Source organism: Diceros bicornis, chromosome 19 (assembly GCF_020826845.1).
Source record: "Diceros bicornis minor isolate mBicDic1 chromosome 19, mDicBic1.mat.cur, whole genome shotgun sequence".
NCBI lineage: Eukaryota > Metazoa > Chordata > Mammalia > Perissodactyla > Rhinocerotidae > Diceros > Diceros bicornis.
Genome location: NC_080758.1, coordinates 45,459,787 through 45,476,845, shown reverse-complemented (window position 1 = coordinate 45,476,845; position 17,059 = coordinate 45,459,787). Strand labels below are relative to the sequence as shown.

General features: G+C 49.1%; 1 protein-coding gene across 1 annotated transcript; it reads right to left on the bottom strand.

The window, feature by feature from the left end:
* Positions 1-16,226: 16,226 nt before the first annotated feature.
* SCP2D1 (SCP2 sterol binding domain containing 1) lies at positions 16,227-16,697 on the bottom strand. Its single transcript, XM_058562159.1, has one exon. The coding sequence runs from the start codon at positions 16,695-16,697 to the stop codon at positions 16,227-16,229; it is 471 nt and encodes a 156-aa protein (XP_058418142.1).
* Positions 16,698-17,059: the final 362 nt, after the last annotated feature.

Sequence of the window (17,059 nt, the reverse complement as noted above, 5' to 3'; positions counted from 1 at the left end):
TCTGAAGCCTGATATTACTTTTTCATTTTGCTGCAGAAAAATCACTGACTTGTGTTACTAAGTTTACTTTGGAGGGGTGTGGAGAGTGGAGTGATGCAATCAGTTTATGTACAATATTTTCAGAAAGATGAAGAAAAATCAAGTATTCAGACACAGGCTACATACAGTCCATGACAAGGCAGCAGACTTCCGGAAGGTCATGGTTCGGGGGGACAGCAGAGCCAACCTGCGGATAGCTGTGGGTCATGGTATTGCACTGATTCTAAGACATCAATTAGGATTGTTTTCCCATCCTAACAGCTCTGAAGTTGGGATGCATCCTATTATCAAAGGTTCCTTACCACCACTTCCTCTAGGAAGCAGTCACGCAGGAGCCGTGGCCTGTGTGTGCTCAAATATTAAAAGCACCAGCATCAAAGCTTACAGAGCTGCTGTAGCCAACAGTGGAGCACTGGTTGCAGGGGAGCAAACTATGTGCTCACAGCTCTCCCAAAGCGGGGATCGGAAGCAGGCTGGCTTTCCATAATCGCAAAACCAGCTTAAGAGCCCAGAGCCAATGGCTTTAGTTCTTGTACGGATTAAATTAATAATTGCTACATCAACAAGTCTCTTGATGGCGCTGAGGATGATACCGTTGGGGGAGAGGGGAGGCCACGGGAATCAACAACTTGGAGTCAAAAGTGAATCAGAAAAATAGGACTCTGAATGTTAAGAAATTTAGAACACATTCACCAATTTGTTTTGCTTGTATTTTTTTATGTTCACTCAAGGGGAATATATGATAAAATCTTCATGTAATTAAATCTAAAAGAGCTCTTTCAATAAGTTGAAGATAAATTCTAAATGGCAAGAAAGCAGCCTGCCACAGGTTTAATTGCAATGTGTTTTCTTCCTTAGTGAGACGTCATGTAAAGGAGCGCTTTAGGATGAGGTGGGTTCAAGACAGCGGCCTGTCCTGGGCTTCCACAGCCCGGATCTACTCTCTCACTCCAGCCGCAGTGCCCAAAATGGGCCAGAGACAGGCGGAATCGTCAGCCACACTGAGTTCTTAGTCAAAGTCCCACCCTCGCTTTCAGGCACTTTCCCTCTTCCTTCCTTCTTAAACGAAAAACCTCTTCCCTCAGATATCAAGTGCCACTGGGTCCCTGGTCCAGATCAGTTTCCAGAAAAAGTCTCTCCTTTCTTCTCTTCGGGGGACAAATGACGTAGAGGCTCAAGAGAACTGCCTTCCAGCTTACTTGTACTTTACCAGTGGGAAAGGCAAGAGCCTCTGTGGGGGGGACTCAAGCGTTGGCAGCCAGAGGGGAGGCTGAGGGGGTGAGGGAACAAGTTCTCACCCAGCACCCTGAAATCTGGCCAAGGGAGGGAGAGGCCGGAATGGCCAACACAGACGCACCGGGCAGTGTGGGCAACCAGAGGGGAATGGATTTGAATTGACTAAAGAAACTTCCTTCTTGACCTCAGGTTCCAAGTACATGTTCTAGGTGTTTCAGACAACGTCAAATAATCTGGGGAGACAGGTAGATGGGAAGCAAATCTGGAAACTACCCACCAACAGTAGAATGGATAAACAAATGGCAGTATATTCATAAAATGAAATATGGTGCAGCAAAGAGGATGAAGGAGCCGGTGCATGTACAAGAAACTCATGAATCCCACAGTTAGCATGTTGAGCCAAAGAATGCAGACACAATAGCGTGCAGAGTGTATGATTCTGTTTACATAAAAAGCAAAAACAGGGGAAACAACATTGTTTCAAGCTGGGATTGTGGTTTCCCTGGTGAGAACACTGGCTAGGGACTGGGAGGGGGCATGTGGGGCATCCAGGATGCTGGGAGCAGTCTGCTTCAGGATCTGCGTGTTGGTTATACAGGTGTGTTCAGTTATGAAAATTCATGGAGCTGTACATTAGGATGTGTACACCTTCTGCATGTATGTGTGCTGTTTGTCGATAGAAAGTTCTTTAAAAAGGAAGATCCCTTTGGCTGCTGAGATTGGAGAGGACCCCAAACAGGTTGGCTACACTGATTTATTAGCCTCCACTTTCATCAGCCTGCCTAAACACATCCCCCCAAACAAATTACGTATTGTGTGTCGCTACACCTTAATAAAGTAAAGCTTGCAAACAACAAGGAGTTCCCTTGTGAGCCCCAGGAAACAGATTTCACACACATCAATCAAGGCTTCCAAAGTTGTCAGCTTCCTTTTTTTCTCCCAGTGTTATTGAGATATAATTGACATATAATTGTCTAAAGTGTACAACATAATGACTTGACATATGCATATATCGTGAAATGATTACTGCAATGAGTTTAGTTAACATCCATCATCTCACATAGTTACAACAATTTTTTTCTTGTGATGAGAACTTTTAAGATCTACTCTCTTATCAGCTTCCTTTTTAAAGGAAGATTTGAAGCACGCACACACACACACACAATGCGCTCAACCACCTCTGAAAGCCACAATTTACAGCCTTGGCTAAACCACAGCTGCGTTGCAGGCCCTCCATTTGCCCATTGTGTGGCCCCCGGTGTCTCGATCAGCACTGACTGAGCACCTGCCAGCACCCAGGCCTGTGCTGCGTGTTTGATGTAATTTGACAGCAACTGTATGAGGCCGAGATAGAGATCACTTTACAGATGCAGAAGCTGAGGCGCAGGGGGTCACGGGCTCGTCGGAGGTCACAGACTGGGCGGCAAAGGGTGGAGCTGGGATTGCCCCCGAGTTCCACCCCTTGTTAGAAATTGTAACCTTGATTGTCCAGTTATCTAATACCGCACAATGAGCCACTCCAAAACGACGGCTTCACACAGGAACACTCACTCACTTCGCTCAGAGTCTGGGGTTAACTGGGCTTGGCTGGGCAGTCCTCGCTCGGAGAGATGCAGGGTCTGCGTCCATCTCCAAGGACTGGGAATCTGGGGTCCCACGTGGCGTCTCCCACATGACCTCAGGGTGGCAGGACTCCTCACACAGGGCTGAGCGTGTGTCTACGAGACACAGGCAGAAGCCTAGGAAGCCACGCAGGTCACTTCTGCCACGTTCCATTCATGGAGGCAGTGACAAGGGCCTGCCCGGGTTCCAAGGGAGGGGACCTAGATGCCACCTCTTGATGAGAGGGGCGTCAAAAGACTTGGAGGCAAGTTTTAAAACCGCCACACCCCGTAAATTACAACAGTGGATATCGGCAATGACTGTTGTCCCAGCATGTCACCCTCTTCCCTCACTTCTAGCTGTGGAATACACTTCTCTACCTTCTGATTCTGGGTTTTGCCCCGCAACTGGCTCTGGCCAGTGGGATGTTAGCCCAGCTTGGAAGAGGGTGTGCAACCAGGCTGCTCTCCTTGCCATGGCTGTGGGAAAAACACACCCGGCCGGACTAGCTGGCTGGCCTGAGAGGAGGAAGCAGGGATGAGAGACGGAAGGAGCAAAGCCGTCTCCCCCACCACGCCCCGCCTAGATCAGCAGACCCACCGTCAACCTGCAGGTCCACGAGAATCAACCAGCATTGCGTGAAGCCGCGGAGTGTTGAGATAGCTTGTGACGCAGTGTTTTTGTGGCTGTAAGTAAATGGTACGCTGCCACGCAAAAAAGACATTGGACCCAATTTTAGAAAGAATATTTGGGAGATGTGAGAAAACTGTATGACTAATCGCATGTGAGAGAGCTGCTCAAGATGAAGAAAATGCAAATAGGAGGCAAATTAACATGTCAGCCAAGCTGGTCAATGACATTTGAGAGGGTCTTCCAAGGTCCTGTGCCCAGGAACCCCACAGAGTGGATTTCTCCAGACTCCCATTAAAGCCACTGCCTGGGGCCCGCGAAGGACTGGCCACCCTGAACCAGCTCCTGCTGCCAGCTAGTTGTGATGCAGAGTCCTAGGGGGTGTGCAGTGCATAGGCACGTGCAAGTGTGTGTTGTGTTCTGTGTGCCGTGCAGATATGAATATGGGGGAGCATCTCTGAATGCGTCTTTGTAATGAAGAACAACTAAAATTCATCAATTCCTGGTCAGTTGTCTTGAGCTCTGATACTGGCTATTTCTTCAAAAGAAAAGAGAAAGGAAAGGAAAGAAAATTTTATTTGCTCTTTATTAAATAAACTTCTCTTAGAAAAATGATTGCTTCTGCATTTCTCGTTCACTTACACCACCCCATCCCTTACAGGGCCTGCCCCTGCCACTACCACAGTTTCCTCCCCAAGAGTCAATGGGAAGCAGCTCAAGGAGAAGAGGCTGGAATCAGAGTTAGAGAGCTTGAAACCTTAAAGGAATGTGACAGTACACCTAATCCAACTCATCTGACTCCCCGAGAGAGGCGAGACTGGAGCCCAGAGAGGGCAAGTGAGCTCCCGGGGTCACACAGCGAGGCTGGGAACCAGCTTGAAATGGAGCTCAGGTGCACCTTCAGGAGTTCCCCTGGAAAACTGAAGCCCACAGAATCACAGCAACCGTGGCCTTGTGTCCTTCGGTTCTTCTCTGGATTTTGGGTTATTCAGCTCTGAGACGCAAAACCTGGAGTAGGTGAATTCCACAGTCCTGCATAGCTCTTTGATTTATTTTATTTTATTTTATGGGAGGAGGTCAGGGACACTGCATCTCTCTCAATAAGACGTTTGGAGTCAAACAGACCTGTTTTCAGATCCCAGCTCCACCCTGACCTCTTGCCCTTGTGAAGGCACTCTGCATCTCTTTCCCTAGACGACCGAGGAGGCAGAGTGAGGCCCTACCACGGCCACATGCAACTCAAAGACAGTCAGCTTGGTTTTTCGTTTTTTCAAAATAATTTGCTACCTGGCAGTTGTGTTTATCAGAGAGATGCTTTCCTGAAGACCTCGTGTAAACGTCAGCTCACGTCAGTCAAGACCGACTTTCCACAGTGTCCAGAAAGGGGGGCGTTTCCCTTTTACCAGTTGAAAGAGGCCCTCTGCCACGGACGTAGCTTAAACACAACTTACAAACCGTTCCATCTTGATGGCTTTGAAACTGTGCAATTCCCAACTAGCTTTAATTTCTTGGTATTCTATTTTACATTTGGGTCATAAAGTGAGACTTTGTTATTATTTTATATTAAACTATTTCAGAATCACATCATTCAAATTCACATAAAAAATAACCAAAACTATATATAAGAATACTTCAGGGCCAGCCCCAGTGGCCCAGTGGTTAAGTTTGGCACACTCTGCTTTGGCAGCCTGGGTTCATTTCCCAGGCGGAGACCTACACCACTCGTGTGTCAGTGGCCATGCTGTGACAGCGGCTCACATACAAAAAAAAAGAGGAAGATTGGCACCGGATGTTAGCTCAGGGCAAATCTTCCTCAGCAAAAAAAAATAGAGAGGTCGGCCCCGTGGCTTAGCGGTTAAGTGCGCACGCTCCGCTACTGGCAGCCCGGGTTCGGATCCCGGGCGTGCACCGACACACCGCTTCTCCGGCCATGCTGAGGCCACGTCCCGCATACAGCAACTAGAAGGATGTGCAGCTATGACATACAACTATCTACTGGGGCCTTGGGGGGAAAAAAAGGAGGAGGATTGGCAATAGATGTTAGCTCAGAGCCAGTCTTCCTCAGCAAAAAGAGGAGGATTAGCACGGACAATAGCTCAGGGCTGATCTCTCTCACAAAAAAAAAAAAAAAAAGAATATTTCAAAAGACATCAAACTAGTCATCATGGAGAAAAATCCAGAACTTGGTTGGTCTGTCTTGCACTTGATCTATGGTCTAGCATACTTTTTATTTTTAATTACATGTGTTGGAAATGGGGGGAAGCACTGTCATCTTTTTGAGGCCTAGCCTTTGGCAGGTTTTCACTCTCCCAGTAGCAATGGGAATAATTCCTGGTCCCCTCCCAGTGGAGGTGACAAGGAAATAAGTTATTCATGTTAAGCACTTAATGCAGTACCTGGCACATAAACAAATGTGCCCAAAATGCCACCTCTTACTATTATCACTGAGCTGAACTCCTTTTCCCCAGTTACTTTCCAGATACCCACCATTTTTTTAGAACTATAAATATCCAAGGGAAATGGGGATCAGCTAGGCCCACCCCCTCACATTGTGAGGTTGAAGAAAAAGAGGCCCATTGGGAAGGAAATGATGGTGTCACAGATCTGGTTGGCTGCACAACCAGGCTGCCACCAGCTTCCTCTGACCTGCCAGCATGCTTCCCACTGCCCCATGTCACCAGTCTGCCCACTGCACACCACTGCCTTGCCACATACTCACGGTCTTGAGATTCCTTTAGACTTGGAAGAAAAGATGGTGCCACTGGGAAATGCAGTGAGCGGCTTTCCTTCTTCCCGCAGCTGTTCCTCCTCTTGAGTCTATTGAGTGACCCATTGGGCTGTGGCCTGGACAGACACTGAAATGAAGCCCTCAGTCTCCTGAGTAGTTTTAAGTTTAGGTCTTTGGTCACTGTCCCTTCAGTGATGTCATAGAGCCACCACCATCATGAGGGTCATGATCAGAGCTTGGAGGAATCTGGGGTCACAGATTTCAAGACAATGGAAAAAAACTAAATCCTTCTGGCAATCCCAGCTTTGCGCCTTTGGACCCAACTTGAAGAGTGTCATCCCCCACCCCCACCTTCTCTTCCAGAATAAGATAGGGCCAGCCAACATAGTATCCAGATTTTAGCAGGCATTTCTCAGCCTCAGATCACATGAAGATGACATGACAAGAACAGTCCTGTCCCCAGACTAGAGGGCCATGCCTTGGCTGGCTCCTGTACCTCTCCAGCCTTCTGCCATTATCCACCACTGACTGCCATGCTCCAGTCCCGCTGGCCTAGTCTTTTGTTCCTGGAACTTAACTTACTCTGCCAACCACAGGGCATTTGCACATGCTATTTCCTCTGCCTGGAATGGTCTCATCTCTGCCCGATCTCATTACCTCCCAATCACTCCTCTAATCTCATTCCTCAGGAAGCCTGCCCTGACTCCCATCCAATCTACAAGGACTCCCTCAGCTTTTCCTTCTGAGCCCTAACCACAATGTGTAGCCACACTTCCCTGAGGACAGGAGGAGTCCATTCTGCTCACCGTTGCATTCTCTATACTTGGCACAGGGCCGAGTAGGTACGTTACGTAGTAGGTGCTCAGCAATGATCGCTGAATGAATGAATACTTGCTTGGGGGCTGGCAACATCGTGGGTTGTCCCTTTTCCTCATGCAAAAAGCAGGATGCCAAAGGAAGGGGGTCAAAGGGAGAGGTGCTACCCGGGATTGTCTTCCAAACTCTACATTTCTCCTCAGACTCCCCTAGAGGGCTTCTGAATCCCACCCCTACCAGGCTCATGCTCTGGAGGCACTCTTGAAATGACACCCATGTTTGCATGGAGTCCTTGGAGTTTCAGGGGAGTTTCAAAATCACTTCCCATAAGAGGCTACAATCCTGCTTTGCAGGACTCCAGGGACTCGAATAAGAAACTCGCTCAGCTGAAAAGCCATGGGATTCCTTTGTCACAAAAATGCCCTCAGCCATGCTCTTTTCTTTATTGGGAGGAGAGAGAGAAAGCACACAGCTCCCCCCTTACTGGCCAAAACCCTGATTAATACATGTAATTCCCTGGAAACAAGCATGAACATCTCCAGAAAAATCTACGGTTACCCCACCTAACCCCCTCAGGCTACAAAACAACAAAAAAACCACTGAGAGATGAGGCACTTTCTGATTAGTTCTTTAAGGGAAAAGATTTCCTCCGTAGGAAATGTTCCAGAGGCTGCCAGATAGAAACATGGAAATAGCCATCACCCCACTGTCCCAGTGAGCTGTGTAGCCCTCCATCACTGCGCTCTCCTCAGTCCTCCCCCGCACCGTCTCTGCGGCCACTCCAGGTCCCCCCACCCCCGCACCAAAAGCCTGTGGGAACGTCCCCAAGGGCCCCCTTCCCAGTCCGTTTCACGCCGCCTGCGAATCTCCATCTAGGTTTCAGGAGCCTCCAGCTGTTTTCAAGAGCTAACTAAACATCAATTTAATTACACTGCTGGGCTATATAAATATTGTGCTCCCCAAAATGGTACAAAGCAGATATTTTTAGGAGGTCGCAGATGTTTCTTGTGATTAGCCAAGTCACAGGTCTGGAAGAATCTTTCTTTTTCCCCAAAGAGAAGTAAAAGAGAGGCTCTTCGCAGCCGCTGGCGGGGCCTCGGTGAGCGGGCAAGGAGGGGCACTGGGCAGAATTCCTCCCGCTGCCCGACCCGGAGACCCAGCGAGCGGGTCCAAAGCCCAGGGACACGGAGCAGGGCAGAGGCCAAGCGCGTCAGACGCCCAGTGCCACACGGGCTGCTTCTCCGCCGCGGACTTGCCCTGCCTCTTGATTCCTGTCACAAACAGTCACGAAGCACCTCCTGCTCGCGGGACGCCGCGCCATGGCTGTCACTCAACTTGGACAAGACACAAATACCAAGTGACAGAAAGGGACTTCCCATCACGCAGACACGCAAGAAGGCTCACGCGGCATTGTTTGAGACGGCCCCCAACTGGAAGCCATCCAAATACAAGGGAACACCCCTCGGCAGCGAGGTGAGCCACCCAGAGCGACACACAGCAGCGGGCACGAGTCTCGGACGCGGGAGGCCGAGGGGAAGGAGCCGTTTATATAAAGTACAAAAGTACCTAAAACCCACGGGGTTAGAAGGCAGGAGAGTGGGTACTCTCGAGGAGGGGTAACTGGGAGGGGGCCTGAGAGGGTCTCCAGGGTGCTGGTCATGTCTTATTTCTCAAGCCAGGTGCTGGTTGCGGGGGTTTGTTCCAATTGGGAAAGTTTGTCCGAGCTGCACACTTAGGATTTGTTAGACTTTTCTCTAAAAGACTGTATTGAAAAAATAAATAAATAAAAGCAGCATGCCCGAGGTCCCACTGCTAGGAAGTGGCCGGGCGACACCCGGCCTCAGGCGGTCTGGTCCCGAAGGCCATGCTTCTACCCCTGTCCTGCTGCCCCCTCAGGTAGAGCCCTGCTGGGCGGCCAGCTCTCAGCCCCCGCTCTGCTCCGTCCTGGGGTCCGTCCCTCACCCTCTACTCCAGCTGCCTCCCACTGCCCGGGAGCTTTCTCAGGTGCCCAGAGCCCACCCTGCCTGGCGTCAGCAGCCGGTCCAGGAGCAGCTGTCCACCCAAGACTGACTGGAGCCAGTTTAAACATTCTGCAGCTCCCTCTGCTTGGTGAGATGACTCGAGGTGTGTCCTACAGCATCTCCCTGAACACCCCCATGGAACTGACTGGGCCCAACTGCCCATGGCAGTGACCCGCTCAGTGATCAACGCTAAATCTCCTGCCTTCTCTGCCAGGTCTCACGTCCCCACTCCCTGACAGATGGGTGTTTCCTGGGACCACCTCCCAGGTAGACTGCTACCACTGGACTCTTGGCCACGGGTCCACCGCTGGAGCATCAAATTCAGGCAGCCGCTTCTCAGAGAGGCCCTCCCTGGCCACCCAGTCCCCCTGGGCCACGTTCCCTGGGTCCTTCCCTTTGTCAGTACTCACTTTCTGAAATCATCTTGTTTGGGTATTTCTTTACTGTTTATTGTTTGTCTCCCCACCATCCACATGCACCTCCTGTCTGAAAATAAAAGCTCCAAGAGAGGAGGAACCTCAGCTTGCTTGCCACTGTTCCCCCAGCACCTAAAACCAGCAGTGATTTCAAGAACGTTTAATAATGAATATGGTAAAGCAGAAACCCATCAGAGCAGGTCAACCAGTAGGGAGGAATCTCGGCCTCATAAATCACTGGTGCATGGCAGCTTGATAGCATTCATGCCTGACACATAAGAGATGCTCAATAAATATTTGTTACATGAACGGATCAATCAATCAGTCAATGAACAAATGAAATCTGGCAGTTCACTGCTAAAAATCCAAAATCTGCCCTAACTTAAACCCTCCAGAATAGGAACCTTGCCCCCATGGCTGGTGCTCTCCTGGATCTTGTGCCTAAACATATGTGAAAGGATACGCTCGTGGGAGCTGATACTGCCCTGTTTCCCATTTGAGGAACGGAGAATCAGCTGCATGACAGTGGGGTCCCTGACAGTTGCCCCCGGCTCCAGAACCTCAGTCTGGTCTATGTCCAGGAGTGAGCACTTCAGAGAACCCTCCACAGGCCAGGAACATTTTCTCCCTCCCTTCCAGGGCCCAGTGCACGTCTAAGCCCTTTCCAAGCTGAAGGAGGTGGTACCCCAGGGGAGCTCTTTCAGCCCACGCCCAGCCCTCACTCCTTCCACTAGCCTAGCCTAGGCGTGCTGTTAGCCTCTATCAGCCCCAGATTCCTGCCGTAAGTGTTGTCTTCCAAGGGGGTGTCGTCTCCTGGGTCCAGAGGAAGTGCTTCATTCACCATCGCATCTCAATGCTTAGCACAGAGCCTGCTAGTAGAAGACGCTCCATAGATGTTCGCTAAATGAATGAGCTGTTCAGTTGATGAACTGGTAACATTTCAATACTAGATTCTATTAAGTTCTTATGGCACACAGGCCTTGCCCTCAACACTTCCTGTGCACTGTCGGCCAAATCACTATTGGGACTTCAAGGGAAGTCCCTTGAAAGGTGTAAAGCAGGCTACAAATAGGAGATGAAGAGCTATTTTCCATGGATGCCCAGCATATGAGCTGGCACCCACACTTCTTAGCTGTTCCCTGGAAGGAGCCCCTCACTTCAGCACCTGATGTAGAAAACAGAAAAACTGGCAAGTGTGGGTTTCATTAACACCCACATAAGTCAGGGTCGGGGGGGCCATCACCCAGGAGAGTTTCCTGTGCCTCTAACAAAAAAGTGATAAAATCCTTCATCAGAATATACTTTCTGTCTCCTTTTGTGCTCAGGCAAATGAATGGAATATTCCTGGCTATGAGGAAACTCAGGATTCCTGTTAGTGGACCTAGAACCCTCCAGAGTGCCTCACTCTCTCCCACTCCAATGTGCACCTGTTGCAGAAGTACCTGATTCTGCAGCTCTGTCTGTTGATTCCTACTTTAGAGCTAGGGCTCCCTCTCAGATGTCAGACAATCATTAGGGTCCCAAGAGAAAGGGCCCAGTGCCTGGCAGGGTCTTTCCAGCATCCTCCATCTGGGCCCATCACACCAGGCACTCTCTGCTGGGCCTTGGGCAGAGGGGAGCCCAGAAGGAGGAGAATCCATGGGCACAGACATCCCCCAGATCCACCCACGGCTCCTGGGATTGGCAGGACCGCTTGTGCAATGAGGGAAAATAAATCCCACCCCCAAGGAAAGGGGGTTCATTTTGCACCCTTCACTTGTAAAGCAACCCATTGTGAGATTTTCCCTAAAGGACACAGGCAAATGTGAGAAAAGTTTCAGTTGGGTAAGTCAAGTCCAACCTTTGACCCTTCAGGAAGGCATTCCTTGAAGAAGAGGTCTATGTGTAACCTTTTGGAATAGGCCACAATGCAAGGTGGAGAATAGCACCTGTGGTCAGCTACCATTCCTGTAAAAGCAAAAAGTGAGAGGTGGGATATGTACGTTGGGGCTTGTGTGTACATATCTGGAAGGACACACAAGAAGCTGGTAACTGTGGGTGCCTTTTGGTATAAAAATAGGAGAATGGGGTCAGGAGAAGTATGAACAACTGAATTTTCTCTGTACACCCCTTTGTACTATTTGGACTTTTTCCTGTGTGCATGTTTTCAAAAAATTTTAGGAGTCCATTTATTCATTCAACAAACATTTATAAAGTGTACAGTGGGTGTTAGGCATCAAAAGAATGAGACAAAGTTAAACCAGGCAGGGCCCTCACTGATCCCTGCTCTCAGGAGCATATCAGCACTGGGAGGTGTGCAGGTCAGCCATGCAACCTGTCATCCAAACTGAGAAGATTCTACACACCAGTCCCCAGGACTGTGGATATGATGATATATCACACCCGTGAATACGTTACCTGTCTTAGCTCTGGCTGCTATAACGAAATACCGAAATACCTAGACTGGGTGCCTTAAACAACAGGCATTTATTTCTCCAGTTCTGGAGGCTGGAAGTCTGAGATCAGGGTGCCAGCGTGGCCAGGTTCTGGTGCCAGCTCTCTTCCTGGCTTGAGATGGTGCCTTCTTGTTGTAGCCTCACATGGTGGAGAAAGAGAGAGCTCATAAGAATTTGGGTGGGAGGTGGGCATAATCATTCAGTCCATAGCATTACCTTACGTGGCAAAAGGGACTTTGCAGATGTAATTAAGGTTACTAATCAGTTGACATTAAAATAGGGAGATTATCTAATCATGGCAAAAGGGACTTTGCAGATATAATTAAGATAACTAAATAAAATAGGGAGATTATCTTGGACTATCTGGGTGAGTCCAATGTAATCACTCAAGTCCTTTAAAGTAGAGGCAGAAAATGAAGGCAGAAGAGTTCAGAGACATTTGAAGCCTGAGAAGGACCTGATGTGCCATTGCTGGCTTTGCAGATGGAGGAGCCACATGACCAGGAATGTGGGCAGCCTTCAGGACCTGAGAGAGCAGCCTTGGCTGTCAACCAGTGAGAACACAGAGACCTCAGTCCCACAGCCACAAGGAACTGAATTAGGCCACAACCCGAACGAGCTTAGAGCAGATTCTTCCTCCACCCCCCAGATGAGAGCCCAGCCTGGCCAACACCTTGATTTCAGCCTGAGATGAGGGTGAAGCAGAGAACCCAGCTGAGCCCCCCAGACTTCTGACCTGCAGAAACTGTGAGACGAGGAACAGGTGCTGTTTTAGGTTGCTAAGTTTGTGGTAGTTTGTTACACAGCAATAGAAAACTAACCCGGGGCGTTTCAGTGAGAGGGAAGAGTAAGAACACGTATCACGGGGAGCTGCAGCCACGAATGCAAATACCTGGGGGGCCAGCAAAGCAGGCCCCGCTGGAGAAAACAGGAGCGTAAGCTCAATGACACAGGGCCACCAACACCCAGCCTGGAGTCTACGAGGCAGCTCAGAGGGTGGGGCTCTGGCCTGTCTGGAGAGCCCACCCCACTCCTCATCCCCCACGCCATTTCTAGGGAGGAATATGAGCTCAGTGTGAAAAATAATCCAATTTTTCAGGAGAATTCAGAAATCCAATTCCTATATAAAATGTCCTCATTCAAACTTTAAAAACACCGTGCTGGCCAACCTGTGTGGCCAAGCAACACAGAGATGTGTGTTTTGAGCCAGATGTGAACTTCCAGGGCACCAACTGAGGGAGACGAGGCAGACGTCCCTGGGACAGAACATGAAAGCCAGAGTGTGGACATTTTTAGGAGGCAATAGGGAGCCAGGGAAAGTTCCCCCTTTCCTCTCATCCAGAATAGAAAGGGAACTCACCTGCATGGAAAACCCGCCTGAGCCGGAGACTACGCTGGGCGTGACCTATTCAGGGCTCCCCAGTAACCCGACGTCATAAGGGCTGCTGGCCCCATTTCTGGATGAGGCAGCTGAGGTGCAGAGCAGCCCAACAATTGCCTGTGATTACAAGGATGTGAATTGGTCACGCTGGGCGCAAAACTACGTTTCTGATTCTGTAATCTGAGTCCTTCTAGCAGCTCCACATGGCACCCCAGCATTGAGAGATTTTGTTTCTTTTGATTGAAAAGGGGTTTGCTGTCATGTCTCCCGAAGCCTGGACTCCTCTCTTCAGTTGTTACCGGCTCTTGCTCCGTATTCAAGGCTTCTGCTCTCCCCCCTCCAGGTCCGCCCGTAGCAGCTGCCAGTCCCCCACAATGCCTCCTTTGCCTCTTCTCCATCCCAGCCTTTCATATTCCATCCCCACTGCTCACTTATAGCTCAGCCTTTTGGCTTCCTGGTTCCAACTCCCTGAGAAAGGAATCTAATTGGTTCAGGTCATGTTTTTGTTCCAAGTCATAATAGGTCATAGGTCACTGGCCAGCCTGTGGGGTGGGCCTCCCTTTGGTCAGATGCCAGCACATGCATGACCGTCTGTAACCCCTCCCTGCCTCCCACTCTTCTCCATCCCGTACCCCATCTCTAAGCCCATCTCAGGGCCAATCCCTGAGGCTACGACCGACTCAGGGTGTGAGTAGGACCACTCAGGGAACGGACTTGGACAAGCCATTTCCCTGAAACAGCGTCTCAAACACCTGCCCAGCCGTGCCTGATACTCATAAATACAAATTGAATGGAGGTGCCTGGAGCAGGCAAGGTAAGCGCTCACGACAGTGCTCACAATCAGTCTGAAGCCTCTGAGATGCCCACTGCTGCCCTGGGCAGGGGCATTGGCAGGAGCACCACACAGATCACCCAGCAAAGGACCCAGGTGAGCAAAGAAACCAGGAAGCGCCCCATGGCCTCACTCACAAACCCTCAGCAATTCCTTACCACAGAGGTAAGCATCGACTGAACAAATGTCTCCGTTTCCCACTGAGAGAATGAGATTTTTGTCAACAGCAAGCCCTCTCTCTGCCTTTTTCTGACTTGAAGAACTTAGGAAGGCCTTCCTGATTTAAGGGGTTGGAAAAGTGGACAGGTGATAAGGTCAGAGGATGAGTTATGCCAAGGAAGAGTAGAGTTTTAAATTCTCCTTATAAAGCCTTCATTTTGAACAGAGGGTGGCAGGTTTTCAAAGCGTTACTGAGCTTATATTGACACATGATAAACTGCATATGTGTATATGAAGGGTACAGTTTAATGCCTGACCTATACATACACCTGTGAAACCATCACCACAGTCATCAAGATGATGAATCTATCCATCAGCCCTGTTTCCTCATGGTCATTTGTAATAGCCCCCACCCCTCCCTACTCCCCATGCCCATCTCTTGGCAACCACTGATCTTTTTTCTGTCACTACAGTTTGCGTTTTCTAGTATGTTACACAAATAGCATCATATAGTGTGTACTTGGTTTTCTCTGGCCTCTTTCACTCAGCATGATTCTTCTGACATTCATCCATGTCGTTGTATGTACATCAATAACTCCTTCTTTTTTATTGCTGAGTAGTATTACAGGGTACAACATACCACAATTTGTTCATCCATTCACCTATTGATGGACATTTGGCTTATATACAACTTGGGACGTTCACAAATACAGCTGCCATGAACATTCACATACAAAGTTTTGCATTTGTACATATGCTTTCTTTCCTGTTGGCAAAATCCCTAAGAATGGAATAGCTGGATCATCTGATAGGTGTGTGTTTGAGCATGGCCATTTTAATGAAACTTCCATGTGAGTTTGAGAGTGTCCACACTGTGTATATTTAACCTACAAGATAAAGGTACACACAGATCCCATGGGAACAAATGACCCACACACTCACCCAAAAGGTCACATCAGGTTGCAGCTGGCTTCATTCCAGTCCTCCCAATGTGTGGAGAGGGCTCCCAGGAGGGAAACTCTCCCAGGATGACCTTTGATTTTGTAAAATGCTCAGTGCACAAGCTCCTGACACTTCAGAAATGGCCCACAAGAGAGCTACGTAACTTGTCTCCAGGAGATCCTTTAAATAATGGCAACATCTCATTGGTCTAGACTAGAACAGTTATGATCAATACTGAAAGCTGTGGCATGAACCAGAGCAGGGGTTCTCCAAGGGTGGCCCCCTCAGCATCACCTGGGAACTTGTTAAGAACTGCACGCTGTCCCCAGCCCAGACCTATAGAGTTGAAACCCTGAGGGGGGCCCAGCAGTAGGAGCTTTCACCAGCCTCCTAGGGGATCTGATGTATGCTCCAGTTAGGAACCAGTAGCCTAGAATGTCTTTCAAGCCCTTCAACTCTCCTGGAATTAATTCCGTCAGAAGTCATGATACGCCAAGAGCTCTCCCCCTTGTTCCACCCACATAGCTGTGGAGCCCACCCTCTTAGAACCCTGCAACCCTGTGTTAAAGTCTCCTCAAAGAACCAAGCTCTGGAATGCAGATCTGCACAGTAATGGTTATCACTTCTTTCCCCAAAGCACCAACTAGGAAAAAAAAAAATTCTCAGGAACTCAAGCATTGGAGCATTTAAATACAACTGTCAAAACCATTGCTCTGCATAAGGCTTTCACCCTCGCAGATTATAGCATAAATGAATCTAAGAAAAGAGAAAGACAAAGATTTTAGGTGATATACTACAACACTCTTTACTGCCCTAGAACCCTCACTGCAAATTTACAAATCAGCAGGAAAATTAATCAAACTTGAATATGAAGAATTTCAGTAAAAATATTGGATACTTTTTGTTTTAATCTTCAGTTTAAGCATGATTTCCGCTCAACTTTATAATCGGAGAGAAGTTCTGATCATTTCCTTGGTGTTTTTGCATGCTTAAAATTTAGCCCAGTCTTTGAAAACCCTCTCCAGCTTCTGGCCAAGCAGAACTTTGCCACTCACTTTGAACTTGCCAGCAAGGAAAGCCTTCTGAGGGTTCATTTTGCCCAAAACCAATTCCATAAAGACAGACTCCGGGATTGTGAAGATAGTGTCTGCTGGGAGCCTGGCGGATCCTGGATACATGTCCCCAGAGCCACTCTTCAGGTCAATGGTCCACTGCAGAATGGTCTTCCCATCTTTGGTGATGTCCAGCTGGAAGATGGCATTGACTTTCTTTACCAGTTGGGGCCCCGCTTCTTTGATGTGGTGGCTGATGTCCTCGAACACCGGGAAGCTCTGGTATTCTGACAGCTCTAGAGGGTGTGACACGGCAGGTTCCTGAGCTGAACCCAGTTCCTTGTACTGGCCTGCCTGAGGCCCATCCCCTGCTCTGATCTTGGGCTGATGGTCGATCCTCTTCCACATCTTACTGTGCTGGTCCTCTTGACCTTGCTGTCTGGTTTATGAGCAGCCGTGGCCAGATTAATATCTGCAGGTCAGATTGTGACATCAGAGGGAAGGCCCAAGCGGGGAATGAAGCTGGTGTGTGTGCTTCAGTCTTATTGGCCAGACAGATGCTACAATGTGACATGGGGTGAGGCTCAGACAGGTAATTGTGAGGCAGACCCACACCGCCACCCCCCAAACCAATCAGGGATGTTGGTCTCACAAGCCCAGAAAGGTCTGGACTCCATGTGGGAATAAGGCCCCAGAAGGTTCTCTGGTGACACGAGCTCTGTCTTTCCAATGCAGGCATCACTCAGAAGCAACCTTAACTGAGAGAGCAG